The following is a 14609-nucleotide window of genomic DNA, read 5'->3' as shown; positions in this document are numbered from 1 at the left end:
ATCAATCATCAGCAATACTTCTTAATGACATCTATTGTGTATCATCACATGCTTCTTCCATCTCTCAAGCATCAGCTGTTGTGGATCTCAACACTAAGCAGAATGTCTTGTACTCGAAACCACAGCACTTTCATCTGTCTTCCTCTTCTATTTGAAGCTGATGAAACACTTGGAAATGTGAGCTCTCAAGAGGAGTATGATTCATCTCTGACAGGCCTAACAGCACTCAGTTTCCATCACAACTTGTCAGACTGCCACTTTCAGGTTCTACTCAACCATTCTTCTTGTGGTTGGTGGTGACCTTCAGATAGTTTATGATAGACCTCTGTTTGACTTAAGAGTTTAAGGTCAACTAATTAAAGTTAGCTTAAACCACTGACATCTATTGTCTACTAATCCACCTGTGGTTAGGCTATCCTATACTGACACATGCATCAAGCTGTGAAAAGACATGCTTAGTTAGCAAGTTTTCCTTCTGCTAATTAACTCCTGTGGTTTTCTCTGAGACCACAACAAACCCTAAGTTGTGAACTACAGGATGGAAGATTCTATGTTTTCCTCGATATCATCGTATTCATAATACTTTCTTCACGTATGATCAAACTTTCCTACACTGACACATAAATCAAGCTGTGAAAGGCATGCTTGTTGTTGGTGAACTCACGCGCTGTCGTCGAGGAGTCGGCATTGCTTGGTCCATGGGTCGATGTTTGGAGTTCTCGATCCTCGAGAGTGCATCTCTCGGTCGGTTGGAGGAGATGCCAAGACCGAACTGGATTAGAGATCGGGGTGATCGCGTCTTCGATGCGGGATTGAGTTAGCTCGAGCGTGACTGCGTTCCTGCACACAGACCCTGGGTTGGGGATTCCCGACTTTGACCCCTTGTAGATTAAGTCAATGATATTTTTTCCTTATCTTTTTCTTCTTTGGTCAGATGTCGATCATGAGTTTTTATATTATCGTGAAACCTGGTAGTTTTCTCTCAGACCAGAACAAACCCTAGATGGTGAACTATGAGACAGAAGATTCTATCATAAAATGAAGCTGTGAAAGCCAGTTTCTACTTCTGCTCACGGTGCAGTGACGAGTGATGAACTCCTGTAGCTTTCTCTGACACCAGAACAAACCTTGGATCGGGAACTAGAGGATGAAAGATGCTTGTGTTCTCCTCGCCACCACTGACATCGAAGCTGTGTCGGTGAGTTAGCTGTTCGAACAGTGTGCAATGATCACCGGGAGAAAGGTTCGAGAGACAACACATATGATGATGGGGTATGAAACTGGTCATGATTGGGGTTTGCTGTGCGACATGGCAACCACCACCTTCGGAGAGCCGTGCATGTCTCCATGATCACAAGAACAGAGAGAATGGCCAAAACATATAGTTGGACAAGACAATGAAAACCAAATGAAAAGACGTGATGTGCTGTTGGTTTGTTGGTCGGATGCAAGATTGCATCATAGATTTGGAGTTTCTCTCGAGGATGATATAATTATTGTAATGTCACATGGGATGGATGAGATGACAAGATTAATGAAATTTGTGAGGAATTGAATAGATCATGCTAAGATTTATTGATTGATTGATTGATTATGACAACTAATCAATTGTACTGTACTCAACATTTACTTAGAAATACTTTGTGAGCTGAATATTAGAGTTTTCATGAAATGATCTCCTTGTTTATATAAGAAGGATCCTATCAGGAGATGAAGATTTTTCAAACAATTAGTTACTTATCGACGTAATAATTTCACTGAAATGCTTAGAACAAATCAAGAAATTATGATTAATAAAAAGGAAAAACGAGTTTTAACACCACAATATATTACGAGCTGAGCGATCTGATCTAAAAGTGTTAGACGAACCTATTTTTATGAATTTAAATTTAAATATTTTTCTTATCAATAAATTAGACCCATCAGTTTAACGGATCAATATCAAATCAGATTGTGACAATTATGAAGTTGGATGATGCAAATTAGCCCAAAAAAAAAAAAGAGCATCGCATGGTGTTTGATATGCTTCAAAGTGAGGTAGGCCTACGTGAGCCAATGGAGGTTTAGGAATTGAAGTTGGCGTGAAGCCAAGGCTTTGGCGTGGCTTGGAAGACGTGACCTTCTTCATGTGCCATGTTGTTTTCTTGATAGTAACAGATCCATGCATCGATCGATAAGACAATTGAGTTGATGTTGAGAGAGAGAGAAGATAGAGAAAGAGAGGAGGCATCAAACAAAATGTTTGGTACGAGACAAAGAATTAAAGAGTTAAAAAGGACAACATGAAAAGCAAATGCTAACTTTGGAAAGTCATATCAACAAGAATAGAAGGGCGTTCAATCTCCGCTCCATCATGATATCAAGTGAGTTAACGTAAATAAATATATATATATATATAGTAAAATAAACGGCAAAAGTCAATTGCATCAACGAGTACAATTATTCTCAAAAGGAAAAGGTGAATGTTCCTATGTGCATTAGAGAGTCGCATTGTAGTCGCAACCACTTTGGCAATTATTGATTACATATAATATATATATATATGGGTAATTATTTTGAAAAAAAAAATCTTAATTTTAAGAATTTTTTTAGAACATATCTCATCTTTTATAAAAAATGATTTTGCCTATGCACCTTTGTTCCCGACAACATGTGCCTTCGTGTATAAGTCCTTGATCGTTTTTTTTTATGATCCTTTGACCATCGATAACTTTCATTCTCTCCTCGTGTTATTTTCATCGTCTCCATTATGAGAGGAGAGTTTAGGGCGATAATATAGGAAAATTAAGATGACGTTACGAGACAAAAATAAAAGTGGACAAAAATAGGGGGTCTATATGTGAAGGTGATAGGGTGCAAAGGCGTATACGTGGAGGAACATGCAGTCAAGCGGTAATCCTCCTTCGCCCTCTTCAAATACATGACAACAAGAGAACAAGACGATTAGAGGGTGAGGAGAAGACACATAGGTGGAGCCATGATAATAGATTTTGCAAATATGTAGCTGTCCTTCACATTTATTCAATAAATTTTGATTGACAACTATCGATCACAGCTATCTTAGATATTATATATCATTAAAAGAAATGAAGCCCCCAAAGAAGTCAATCAATTTGATGGGGTGTTACTGTTAATTAGCTTTTCATCACCAACAACTAATAAACAACATATATTAACTATGATATGTATACATATTCTCCCTTTTTTCGGATTTTTAGCTTAGAAAGAACTGGGATTAGGAATCGCAATCATTTGTAATCCAGCATTGTTCAATTTAAATATGAGCAAAACGCAACTAAACCTAACCTGATAAAAACCATCATAATTGTGCAATATAAATTAACATATAATAAAGAAAAAATAGCTTACATTTGTATAGCTAAAAAATTGATATTTATTTTGGCTTTATACAGTCTCACCAAATCCAACAATATCTAACCCAATCTATTGTCATTTAGCCAATTCGAGAGTAGGCCAAGTTAGTAGTGTGATCGGTTAGACCACAAATTGCTTTCACGATAATAATCATTAAACACCCACTACTGTACTGAGAACGATATATAAATCAAGTAGATACAGCCATTCGCTGAAAGAGAACCACTTCAACTATGTTTTCGAAGAAAATTACAATAACACATCACAATCGTAAATGCTCAAGCAAAATGAGTTCATTTTACAGATGGATTGCAAATTTCATAACTACGTTAACAAAACTACCAGACTGGATGTTAATTGTAAGTAGAAAGAGAGCTGCTTATTCTATGCTTAGTGTATGAACACTGCTGCTGGCTGCTCGTACAACCGAAGAATGTTTTAGTCGGAGTTGGCTGTGTGGAGCTGACAAATTGTCATTGAATCATTGGTAATGTAGACGATTTGAATGGTAATCAGCACCTGGAAATACGGCATACAATAATGACATGTCAGCATACATACGACCGGTAAACATAAAAGTTGGATATTACATTCGTCCACAAAGTTACAATCACAAGCAAGAAATATCAGAGAATAATTTCTTTTCATCTAGCTTTTCTGAGATACAAGACCTCATCTCCAGTCAGGATGTATCTCACTCGTAGATATAACAGTTAGATATTGCATTCAATTACAAATTTCTCTTCATCTAGCTTTTCTGAAAACTGGAATCTCATCTTTAGACAAATTTCAGCTTCCGTCATTGACTAAATCTCAATGAACATGTTTCTCTGGCTCTTATCTAGGCATGCATCACATAAATCATGTGAAAACACAAGTCCTCACACATGAATACGGCAGAGGAAAACAAGCTTTTTATAATATTACTGTTGGCTTATTAGATCCTTTACACTGAGGTTTTTCCACTGATCTACTGGCAAGGTAGGTGCCTTGAAAATTTCTTCATGCTAAAAGAGGTTCAAATCGGGACATGAACTTCTAGAAGTCTAAGCTTTTTGTACAGGGACATTGAATCGATACAAGTTGCAAGAACTGGGGAAAAATTAAGATTGAAACATAGACTCTACAGGAAGACAAAAGTCACTCAACATGGACAGAAACAGCAGCTGCCAGCTCATTCAAGAATAAGAGGATAAAATTAACTTGGAATCTATTTTTGGAAGGTATGGGAAACCAAATAGACTAATATTACAATATTGATTCGGACTTTGAGATTACTCAACTCTTATAATATTTACATTTGTACAGTTTGATTTTTACAGCTAAATCATATATAACAGTTAAAAATTTGCTATTTACAGTTACTTCGATAGAATCAGTATATACTCCAAACAATATGTGGCTACTTGACAAAAAAGAAACAACCAAGACATATATCTTCAATATTTTTTTGTAAATCAAGAGACAGGTTCTTGCATTCTACATTTCGTGTATACAGTATATAGACTATATAAAGAACTCACTCCCACACCAAACCAGGACTTCCATGGATGGATAATATCCGAAAAACTCTGATAATATTTGTGTACATTTTAGCATTCATGTACCTTGAGTGGTAATACCTTGATTAAATTAGCAACATGTTTCATAACATCATATTGCTTAATAGATGAAAATGTTGGTGTTTACATTAAAATTGTTTTTACGAAGTATCTTTCTGATACTGTTACCATATTAGTGATCACTGGTTGAATGGCTCTTTAAAGACTTATTGGCTTGATGTCGTGATGCCTGTATGTATGGAAGCCATCCTTTGTGGTTAAACTCTAATGTTATGACAACAATGTAAGGAAGGTCCTGAAAGGAGTAACTCAACTTCAACATTTACACATTTAACACTCTTATTTAACTTTTCTGATATTTCAGAACACAAGATAGATGAAAGTCCTAATGGAAAAATTCATCTTAGAACTTAAATTTTCAGTTCTATGTCATTTCACAATTTTCAGTTACATGAATGACAACACTATTGGATTAATCACACAAAACCATTCCATGCAAGTTCACAATATCACATTTTTTGTAAAGCAAAAAACCAACCTTAAGTCTCAAATGACACATAGAACTTATTGTTCTCACAATTTTAGTAGATGCTATATTTATTAATGTCACATAGCACTGATATGTATGATAAAAGGTTTCCCATGACAGAAGGATATTAAATATCTCAAAGTGTCAAAAAAGAAAGACATGAACGTGTGGCAACAATCTTTACATCCATTATCAATTGTGTATGGGGCTCTTAATTCAATCTGAGCTAACTGGTAAAAGAAGGTCTACAACTCTTGCAGACTAATATAGGTTGACAATTCTGGATTTTATATTTGCAGACATAATATTCTCATAGTTGTTGAAATAACCAAGACAAATAAGAACCAAAGTTCAGAAGGAGAACTACCAGATTTCCAACAATAAAGAGTCCAGGATGAAGGAAACATATTGAAACATTGGTCACCGCTCAGTTTCAAAAGGCATATCTGGAAAAATCAATTTAGCTCCATTTAACAACTAGTATTTGGAGAAATATCAATGAAACGTATAACTACAGAGACTTTGTTAACTGGTTGAAGCAAGAAGATACCTTTAAATTAAACTTTGTACTCATGGACATGCATCCACTTTGTACAAGACCACTTATTTCCCTTTATCACAGGGCATCCACCTGCAAGAATCAATCAAGAATTGAATAGCATGTTAAGGTTGAAAATACTTCTTTAAAACTAAAAGAAGACACCATGAACAGCAAAGTAGATTATTTATAACTGACTCCCTAACCAGGAATAAGAAGCAACAAACCATGTAAACTTAAAGGGTCTAAAGAAGCATCAGGTTTCATGCTCCAGAAAAGCAATGCATCTCCCATCTTTGGCTTAATAGAAAGACCTTTCTCTCCGCATTTAGATAACTCATTGTACCATGGTAATGATCTGCTGCTCATTTTGGCATCGGGAAAAATTGTCTCCCCACCTTCTTCAACATCTGATCTATAGAAGACAGATATCACAAAAAAAAATCAAGAAAATGTAAAATGATATGACACTTTGCTTCCAGGTATCTATCTTGAAGCAATGTCAAAAATAACAAAGATGTAGATACCGGAGATACATACAAATACATCAGAAGAGTAGCTATCCTCTGACCCCCATTCCTAGCGTTATATTCATCAACGAAATAGTCAAAGTGGGGTTCATACTTTTGTCCAACTTCATAATGCAGAACTTGAAGCCCCTCTCCATGCTCTATAAAATATTAAATTAAAAAAGGCTCACAAACAATAAAGACAAAAAGAAGTGCAAAACATGCTAAAAGGTGGAAGTATCAAATAAAGATTATTGTTATTCAAAATCATGCACAAAACTAATTGATTAGCATCTAAAATTGTAATTAATGATTAAAGGCTCAAAGTCTACAAGGCAATTGAGCATTATATCCTTCACACCAAGCAAAGGGCAATGACAAAGTTTGTATAAAAAAGCTTCACCGAAGGAGCTGCTAAATGCAGTTATCTTATAGTGCATATGTAGATCCATTACTGTAACTTAACTAGTAATCATCAGACTAAGTTCTGCCTGCCTCATATTTATACCAAACGCCCATTACAGAGGCGAACATCAGAACTCTGAAGTAATTATTCAGGATCTTCATTGGTTTAAATGTGTACATAGCAACAGAAACTTATTTTGGTGTAATATGTACCATCTTTTCCAAAATTGAACCCACCACGTTGTCACGGACAAACTTCTAAACAAGGTGTTTGATGTAATGCTTATGTATGTCCGTGTCTTTTGGCATGTTCATGCCTTGTACAGAATGTAAAGGGGCGGCCGAAGGCTTAATAGTCCCATTTTAGTTGGGTTGGTAGCCTCTTTAGGCTTGTAAATAAAGGTTGTGTCATGTGGACACGCTCGAGAGCTTTTCGATCTGTAATGGACCATTTTACCCTTTGTTGTGCCACTGTTCAGAGCTTGTAAAGTCTGTTTGTAATTTGCATTGTCTATGAAGTGGTTTTTCGGAGATGTTTGCTTGTGGATCCCGTTTGAGGCGTTTTCTCTAGCCCGTTCTCTCTTTTGTTGGTCCTAAGGGACGATGGGAGGCTTCGGGGAGGCTGACCTTTGCGGACGGACACGCAAGGGTGCCGCACGCCTTAGGCAAAATCAGCTAAGGTTGTGACATTTGGTATCAGAGCGGGACAAGCACTCATAGAAACACTTGACATGCAAACGTGGGGGACCTAGCGGGGCTGCGTTGAGGGCAGTCAGCAACGCGCGACCGTTTGAGGGAAAACGGGCATGGAGATGTAGGGAAAAGAGTCGCTCAGAGGAGCGGGCATCTAACATTGGCATTCAGAGGAATGGCCAACCCTTCGCGCAAGAGGCACCACGAGAACAGGCAAGCTTGGAAGAATGTGGAGCGCACAAAGGTTGGGATGGCTGAGTTTGAGCTTCGGCTCAACGTTGACAACTTTACTTGATGGTGCTCAAGGCAAGCGAGGCGCTTGGCAAAAGGACGAGACCATGCAAAGTGGAATGAGTTGCTCAGCGACCGAAAGAGTTGTGCAAAGCTCACAGAGGTGAGGGGAATTGCTAACTCGAAGAATTCGGTACTCATGCATGGGCTTGTATGCGGACGATGGATTGTTCGTGGCCATCCCAAGGCGGTCGAGACTCGGCGCCATGGAGCATTGAAACTTTCTCTTCGGTATGCGAAGAATACGTCCGGAGGAGGCTGAAGTGTGCAACGAGTTCAGCATGTTGCTAAGCCTTGAGGGGTGCAGCGGTGGCTGTATTGACGTGGAGGCGCAATCTAGCAAGTGCGTTTGCAAGAGGCAGAACAATGCACAGTTTGTTCAGCAGATCGGAGTAGTCCAAGGGGATGGTGGTCTCCGAAACGAAGAGAGATGTTGCTCCAACGGGACAGTCATCCAAGAGGGATAAGTCTCGGCTCTCCAGAGGGAGAATCATGTGAGACGGACTTCACATGTTGAGGAGGAGTACCTCACAAACAACAACTCCACGAAGCTCAATGGACCGAGCAAGCAGCGAGGAGTTGTCACATGATCTCGCTCGAGAGAATGCATGGGTGGATGCATTGCGAGATCAAGTGGGGGAGCGACCTGAAGCAACTTAAATGAAGGCACACTTAGAGTCGATATGGAGATCGGACTCAAGGGAGGGCTGACCCGTGGAATGGTGGGCGCGAGGGCCACCATCGACTCAATGCAAAAACGAAGAGCGGAGCAACTTGGGTGTAACTTGGCGAAGTACCCAAGCCGCATGAAGGGAGCCAGCAGAGAAGTTGGAACATGGAGCAGAAGCACAGTGCTTTCCTTAGACAGAGGTCAAAGACATGAACTCTTGCAGAGGCAAGAGTAGGATCATGTTGTTCCATGGGTCCTTCGTTCTGACGGAGCAGACTCATCTTGCATGGTGCCAAAGACGAAGGGAGCTTCTGGGCACATGCACCTTATCTCGGAGGAGCATTTGATGGAGGAACTAAGGCGACTCAATTTGCGGAGGCGAAGTTGGGTTCAGAAGGCCTTAGCACGGGGCAAGAGGACGCAGAGGCAGGTACTCTTGAAGAATATGCCACAGTGTTGCCATTCGAGTTGCTATGAAGGAAGCGGTGTGCAGCGGCGATTGTGCTGGTAGGGGCAGAGGCCCAGGATCCAGACAATGGTGCACAAATTACAATGAAGTCGGTGGACTTCGGGAGCTACTAGGCGACGGATTGTCCTAGAGCGGTGCTTCATCTAGGTGTGACCCAAGAGTGGGTGGATGAAGGTCGATTGCCAAAGGAGCGAACAAAATCGAAGGTGGAGGAGACCCTGCGATGTATTGGCAGAGGCCACACATGGAGGGTTCAAAATTCGAGTTTATTCCACAAGGATCAGAATGCAATGGAGATGTCACCAGGAGGCGACATGGTGCAGCGGATCGTGGTGGAACAGTTCGTGGCAATGCGACACACACGACATAGTCCCGTGAGGGATGAGATCATATGGAGGTATGATCGGGAGCTACTGGAAGCTCCACTTCGGTGAACAACACGACGGCAAGAAGGGCTATGGATTCAAGGAGTGAAGGCCATGGTACCGTAGAGGCGGGTCTTCCGGGCGTGCATCGAATTTTGCATCGGATGAAAACCTTGGTCATCAGCATATGGGGGCTGTGTTCCACCAAGGGAAGAGTTCGAATGCAAGTACCAGTGAGTCCCATGGGAGGGACTTGATCATGCAGAGGTATGATCGAAACAGCTGGAGAGTTGGACTGCTCCAGAGCTCATATTCGCTTAAGGGAGCCCGACAAGTCAGAGGACAAGGTCGAGTAAGCGGACGTTGCTACCAAGGAAGCTAAGGAGAACAGAATCGGTGCAAACTCTACAACGTGATGGAGGGATGAGATCATATGGAGGTATGATCGGGAGCTACTGGAAGCTCCACTTCGGTGAACAACACGACGGCAAGAAGGGCTATGGATTCAAGGAGTGAAGGCCATGGTACCGCAGAGGCGGGTCTTCCGGGCGTGCATCGAATTTTGCATCGGATGAAAACCTTGGTCATCAGCATATGGGGGCTGTGTTCCACCAAGGGAAGAGTTCGAATGCAAGTACCAGTGAGTCCCATGGGAGGGACTTGATCATGCAGAGGTATGATCGAAACAGCTGGAGAGTTGGACTGCTCCAGAGCTCATATTCGCTTAAGGGAGCCCGACAAGTCAGAGGACAAGGTCGAGTAAGCGGACGTTGCTACCAAGGAAGCTAAGGAGAACAGAATCGGTGCAAACTCTACAACGTGATGGCAGGGGCCATGCATGGGAGTTGCAGTCTGTCTTTCCATCGACCAAACGGACTGCTTGGAGAACACAGAGGTGTTGAAGCAGGGGGTCGAAAGGGGCGAGGAAGCGACGACGAGTCCAGAGGGACTTAGCTACCCAAAATCAAGCATCAGTTAGAATGGAGGTGGACTCAGAGGAGTGCCACAGAGTCATATCTACTGATTGTGAAGAAAAGGGATTCAGAGGCGAGGCGACGGATAGTAGCGCCATGGGCATGGCAGCGCCATGGTACCGCAGAGGCGGGACTTCCGTGAAAGTCATTGATCCCTTGCTCTCATGGAGGGAGAGCGCTTGGTCGTGAAAGGGGCCGAGGAGGTGGAGCATGCAGAGGCAATCTCCAAGTACCGAGACAAGGCTGAAGGGCAGAGGCCGAGGAACTTCGTAAGACCGGTGTCAACAAGTTTCTCATCAAGACAGTCGTAAGTGAAGGACTTCGGGTCATGCAAGAGTGCACGACCAAGGAACGAAGCAAGCAGTACGCGGTGCTGTACCTTTGCTACTCAGTGGAGTAGGCGACAGGGTTGATGGAGAAGACGGTACAATCCCAGAGGCGACCTCATCTATCAGAGAATTACTCCAAGTTGGGGTGAAAACTTCCTGCATTCCAGAAGTTCAATGGCATTGAGAAGGTGAATCACAGTAGCTAACTCAACGCAAGGAGTGCAAACACTTCAAGTGCTTCAGAAGTGTGAGCAAAGAGCAGGCGAAGGCCAGTAACCAGCTCGATGCGTGAAGTACAACCTCGAGGAGGCGGGCGAAGTCAAGTAACCTTTGCCTTCTCAATCCTTAAGAGAATGGGCGAAACCGAGTACCCCAATTCTCTTATCTATCCAGCAGAGGAGCTCTGCACAAGTTCAAAGACCCTTCGAAGATAATGGAAGACAATAGTTGTCAAATCCTCACCAACGGTGATCAGTGCTACTGAGAGTAGATTGTCCGCTTCATTTCGCAACGAAATGCCAATCGAAAGCGGAAGTGATGCGAACCTACTTGGATGCGACAACTAACTGAAAGAAGAGTCAATGAGCAGATTTTGTGGAGCAAGGACCCGAAACTTCAGAAGTTTGCGAGGCGATGCTCGTTAAAGCTCCAACAAGCATCCACCCAGTTCAAGTAGCATGTGGAAATTTTGAGAAACTGGCGCAGTAAGAATGGTCTTTTCCTTCATTTGGTGGATCCGCAGGAATCAACGAGGATCAACACAACTCAGCCAACCCCACAGCAGAGTCAGAGTCATTGGGAGCCAGGAGGCGCATTGCAGCTAGAGCAGTAGATTGAAGACTCAGCAAAGGTGAAGAGTTGCAGTGTTCACAAAGGCTTCGACGAGGACGTCGAAGGGATAAGTGGGGGAGAATGTCACGGACAAACTTCTAAACAAGGTGTTTGATGTAATGCTTATGTATGTCCGTGTCTTTTGGCATGTTCATGCCTTGTACAGAATGTAAAGGGGCGGCCGAAGGCTTAATAGTCCCATTTTAGTTGGGTTGGTGGCCTCTTTAGGCTTGTAAATAAAGGTTGTGTCATGTGGACACGCTCGAGAGTTTTTCGGTCTGTAATGGACCATTTTACCCTTTGTTGTGCCACTGTTCAGAGCTTGTAAAGTCTGTTTGTAATTTGCATTGTCTATGAAGTGGTTTTTCGGAGATGTTTGCTTGTGGATCCCGTTTGAGGCGTTTTCTCTAGCCCGTTCTCTCTTTTGTTGGTCCTAAGGGACGATGGGAGGCTTCGGGGAGGCTGACCTTTGCGGACGGACACGCAAGGGTGCCGCACGCCTTAGGCAAAATCAGCTAAGGTTGTGACAACGTGGCGTAACTCATTTCTGGTCGCACATTGTTCGTTGGCCTTCTATTTTTTATTTTGGTCGAGAACTCCTATATTCTCTTTGCTACCAAAATTTCCTCAATATACTTTTCAGTTTTCACATATTTAATTGTTATACTAGAAGAAGCTTAAGTTCGCTAATTCCTTTCTTATTCATTAGCGGTTCCCCAAATCTTGGAGAATTTCTTTCATTTGTCCTGATCAACAAAACTAAACATCTGGTACATCTATTATAAAGAAAGGACATGTATAAAATCAGAAAATACGTGAGCATTCATGTTCTAACACATTTAGGACATCCAGTAGGATACCTATTGGAATAAAGGTATATTCTGCTATCCTTTTCTCGATGGCCCTGATTATCTTATCTTGTCCCCTATGGAGAAACATGCCTGTGCTTGTACGAACCCTAAATAATTGAGATGCATAACACTGAGAAATTTTGGTCCAGATAAAAAATTCTCCAACATGAACATATAGGTGAAATATGCCAACCTGCTGTCTTTACTCTGACCAGTAGTGCTATCAGCAACTGTTGACTTCTGCATATGGGGTCTCGCCAGCTCAATAAGATATTCACACTCTTCCTTAGACTGAATTTTCACAAGAGGGTTATGCAAGTATATTATGGACAGCCATCAATGTCATAAAAGAGTATCAAAACTGTATATGATAACACATAAAGATGGTATGAAGCTCTTAAAGGTATAGTGTGATCCACTTTGGTACAAGTTAAAACATTAAATGTAAGGCAATAAGCATCCAGATATATCACCAGATTGGTCCACAATCCATGATGTTGATTAAAATCACAGAGGGGCCGAAAAAATGAGGATATTAATGGTGATGTCCTCCAAGGACCTAAGTGAAGCAAAGTATTCAGCAAATTTATTAAATAAACTGATGTGACAAAAATTTTAAAGCGGACAATAAATTAGAATGATTTAAATCACATATCATGCATTAATGTTGACGATTTAAATCAAACGTCATTCAAAAATCATGATGGAAGAACAGAATTAAAATTAATGATGCTTCTATTAACCTATACAGAAAAGATGTTATTGTTAGGTACAAATTTAAGGACTCAACCCACATTAAGATGTTATAAATGTACACACACACAATTCTTTTTTTCTTATCTTTTTGGAAGAAGCATGAACAAAAGGTGTATACATAGACTGAGAAAGATCCAAAATGGAACCATGAAATGTTTTCAAGAACGAAGGCCGAAATTAATGCCTCCGGAAGTCCCTTTCCTGTCAGAGAACGATAACCTGGCGCAGAAGATGCTAACGCCAAATTGAATTTAATTGCTTATATGACTGGCCAGATCAAATTACGGGCTGCGGTCCATTGTGCTAGCTTAATACCACCAACATTGAACCACAATTTAAGCAGGAAATTAAAATTCTTCACATTTTTTTGAGAGATCAATCGCAGAAAAGGAGGAAAATCACACGGTAAAGCAGTATAGAGAAACAAATACAAAAAAAAAAAAAAAATCAAACCTTTTTTTTTTCCGGAGAAACCAAAAAATAAAATCCCCGCTCACAAAACCATAAAGAGAGGAGAAAGCCACTGATCTAACTAAAATTTGCACACACATCAACAGATCAGAGAAACGAGGCAAAGTTCAGAACTTTCCGCAGGGGGGGAAATTGACTAACCAAAAAGTTGTGGTAGACGAATGCTCGTGGCTCCCACGAGATTACCTCCGTCCACTGGTGCCCCAGCTGCCCCAAACCCTCCCTGCGCCCATCCGGTCAGATCCGCCACCAATCCACAAAACGACAAGTACTGACCGGGCAGAAGATGGGACTTACACGTCGCGGAGGGACCTGGAGCGGAGGCGAGGGTCGGCCTGGGACTTCGGGGCGGAGTCGGAGCGGACGGGGAGGGAGAAGATGCCGAGGGCAAGGAGGAGAAGAAGGACAACGGAGAGCACGAGAAGCATCATCAGGGCGAGAGCGTAGGGCGAGGAGGACTTCCGGCTGAGGAAGACGCGGGGGTACGACCGCCCCCCCTCCCTCGACATCAGCGGTCGAAACGACGACGCCATTCACCTCAGATTCGCACCAGTCGCTTTCGCTGTTGCGTCTTCTTTCTTTATTGCATTGGAGAGGAAATCATGGGGGGATCGAAAGGGGGGATGGGAGGGGAGAAAAGTGCCGCGGCGATGGTGGTTTCAGCGGCGGTCGCCCGAGGTTTGGGTGAAAACAAAGTCTCCTGTTTGCGCGACGCTTTCGGGTGCGCGCAGGTCACCCCCCAAACGGCACGTGGCGACTGCTCTTTTATTTGCCGTGTTGACGTTGGATTTTGGAGATCGCAAGAGTGAGGGATTCGGCTCAGCTGTCAACATCCAACCACCAAGAAGGATTCTAGTGGCTGGTATTGATGCTTGCAATATGGGACCGGCTTTAAAGCAAATACAAAATCACAGTTTCCAAGATGAAGCCTGGGACGAGACACCGTTCTCGGCCGAGGCTTTTGGGTGCGTCGAGGTGAGGTTTCGATAGG

The 14609-nt window shown here is 42.1% G+C and overlaps 1 protein-coding gene across 1 annotated transcript; it reads right to left on the bottom strand.

Annotated features, from left to right (window-relative positions):
- Positions 1-3528: 3528 nt before the first annotated feature.
- On the bottom strand, positions 3529-14366 carry LOC103998786 (probable prolyl 4-hydroxylase 3). Its single transcript, XM_065126667.1, has 9 exons — positions 13916-14366; positions 13760-13841; positions 12585-12682; positions 12401-12498; positions 6545-6674; positions 6232-6419; positions 6017-6097; positions 5834-5912; positions 3529-3894 (listed from the first exon to the last, which is right to left on the bottom strand). The coding sequence occupies exons 1-7, from the start codon at positions 14149-14151 to the stop codon at positions 6024-6026; spliced, it is 906 nt and encodes a 301-aa protein (XP_064982739.1). The 5' UTR covers positions 14152-14366; the 3' UTR covers positions 3529-3894; positions 5834-5912; positions 6017-6023.
- Between the last annotated feature and the right edge of the window lie 243 nt (positions 14367-14609).

The sequence above is a fragment of the Musa acuminata genome, chromosome BXJ2-9 (assembly GCF_036884655.1).
Source record: "Musa acuminata AAA Group cultivar baxijiao chromosome BXJ2-9, Cavendish_Baxijiao_AAA, whole genome shotgun sequence".
Lineage (NCBI taxonomy): Eukaryota > Viridiplantae > Streptophyta > Magnoliopsida > Zingiberales > Musaceae > Musa > Musa acuminata.
The sequence above is the reverse complement of the archived record's forward strand: the minus strand, read 5'-3'. Positions and strand labels throughout refer to the sequence as shown.

Excerpts from the sequence above, each read along its gene's own strand:
- LOC103998786 (XM_065126667.1), bottom strand. The coding sequence starts at position 14,151 with ATGGCGTCGTCGTTTCGACCGCTGATGTCGAGGGAGGGGGGGCGGTCG. Across the intron at positions 6,675-12,400 it reads ATATACCTTTATTCCAATAG|AGCATGGAGAGGGGCTTCAA; the intron begins GTATCCTACTGG and ends AATATTTTATAG. Across the intron at positions 6,420-6,544 it reads GCTACTCTTCTGATGTATTT|ATCAGATGTTGAAGAAGGTG; the intron begins GTATGTATCTCC and ends TGTCTTCTATAG.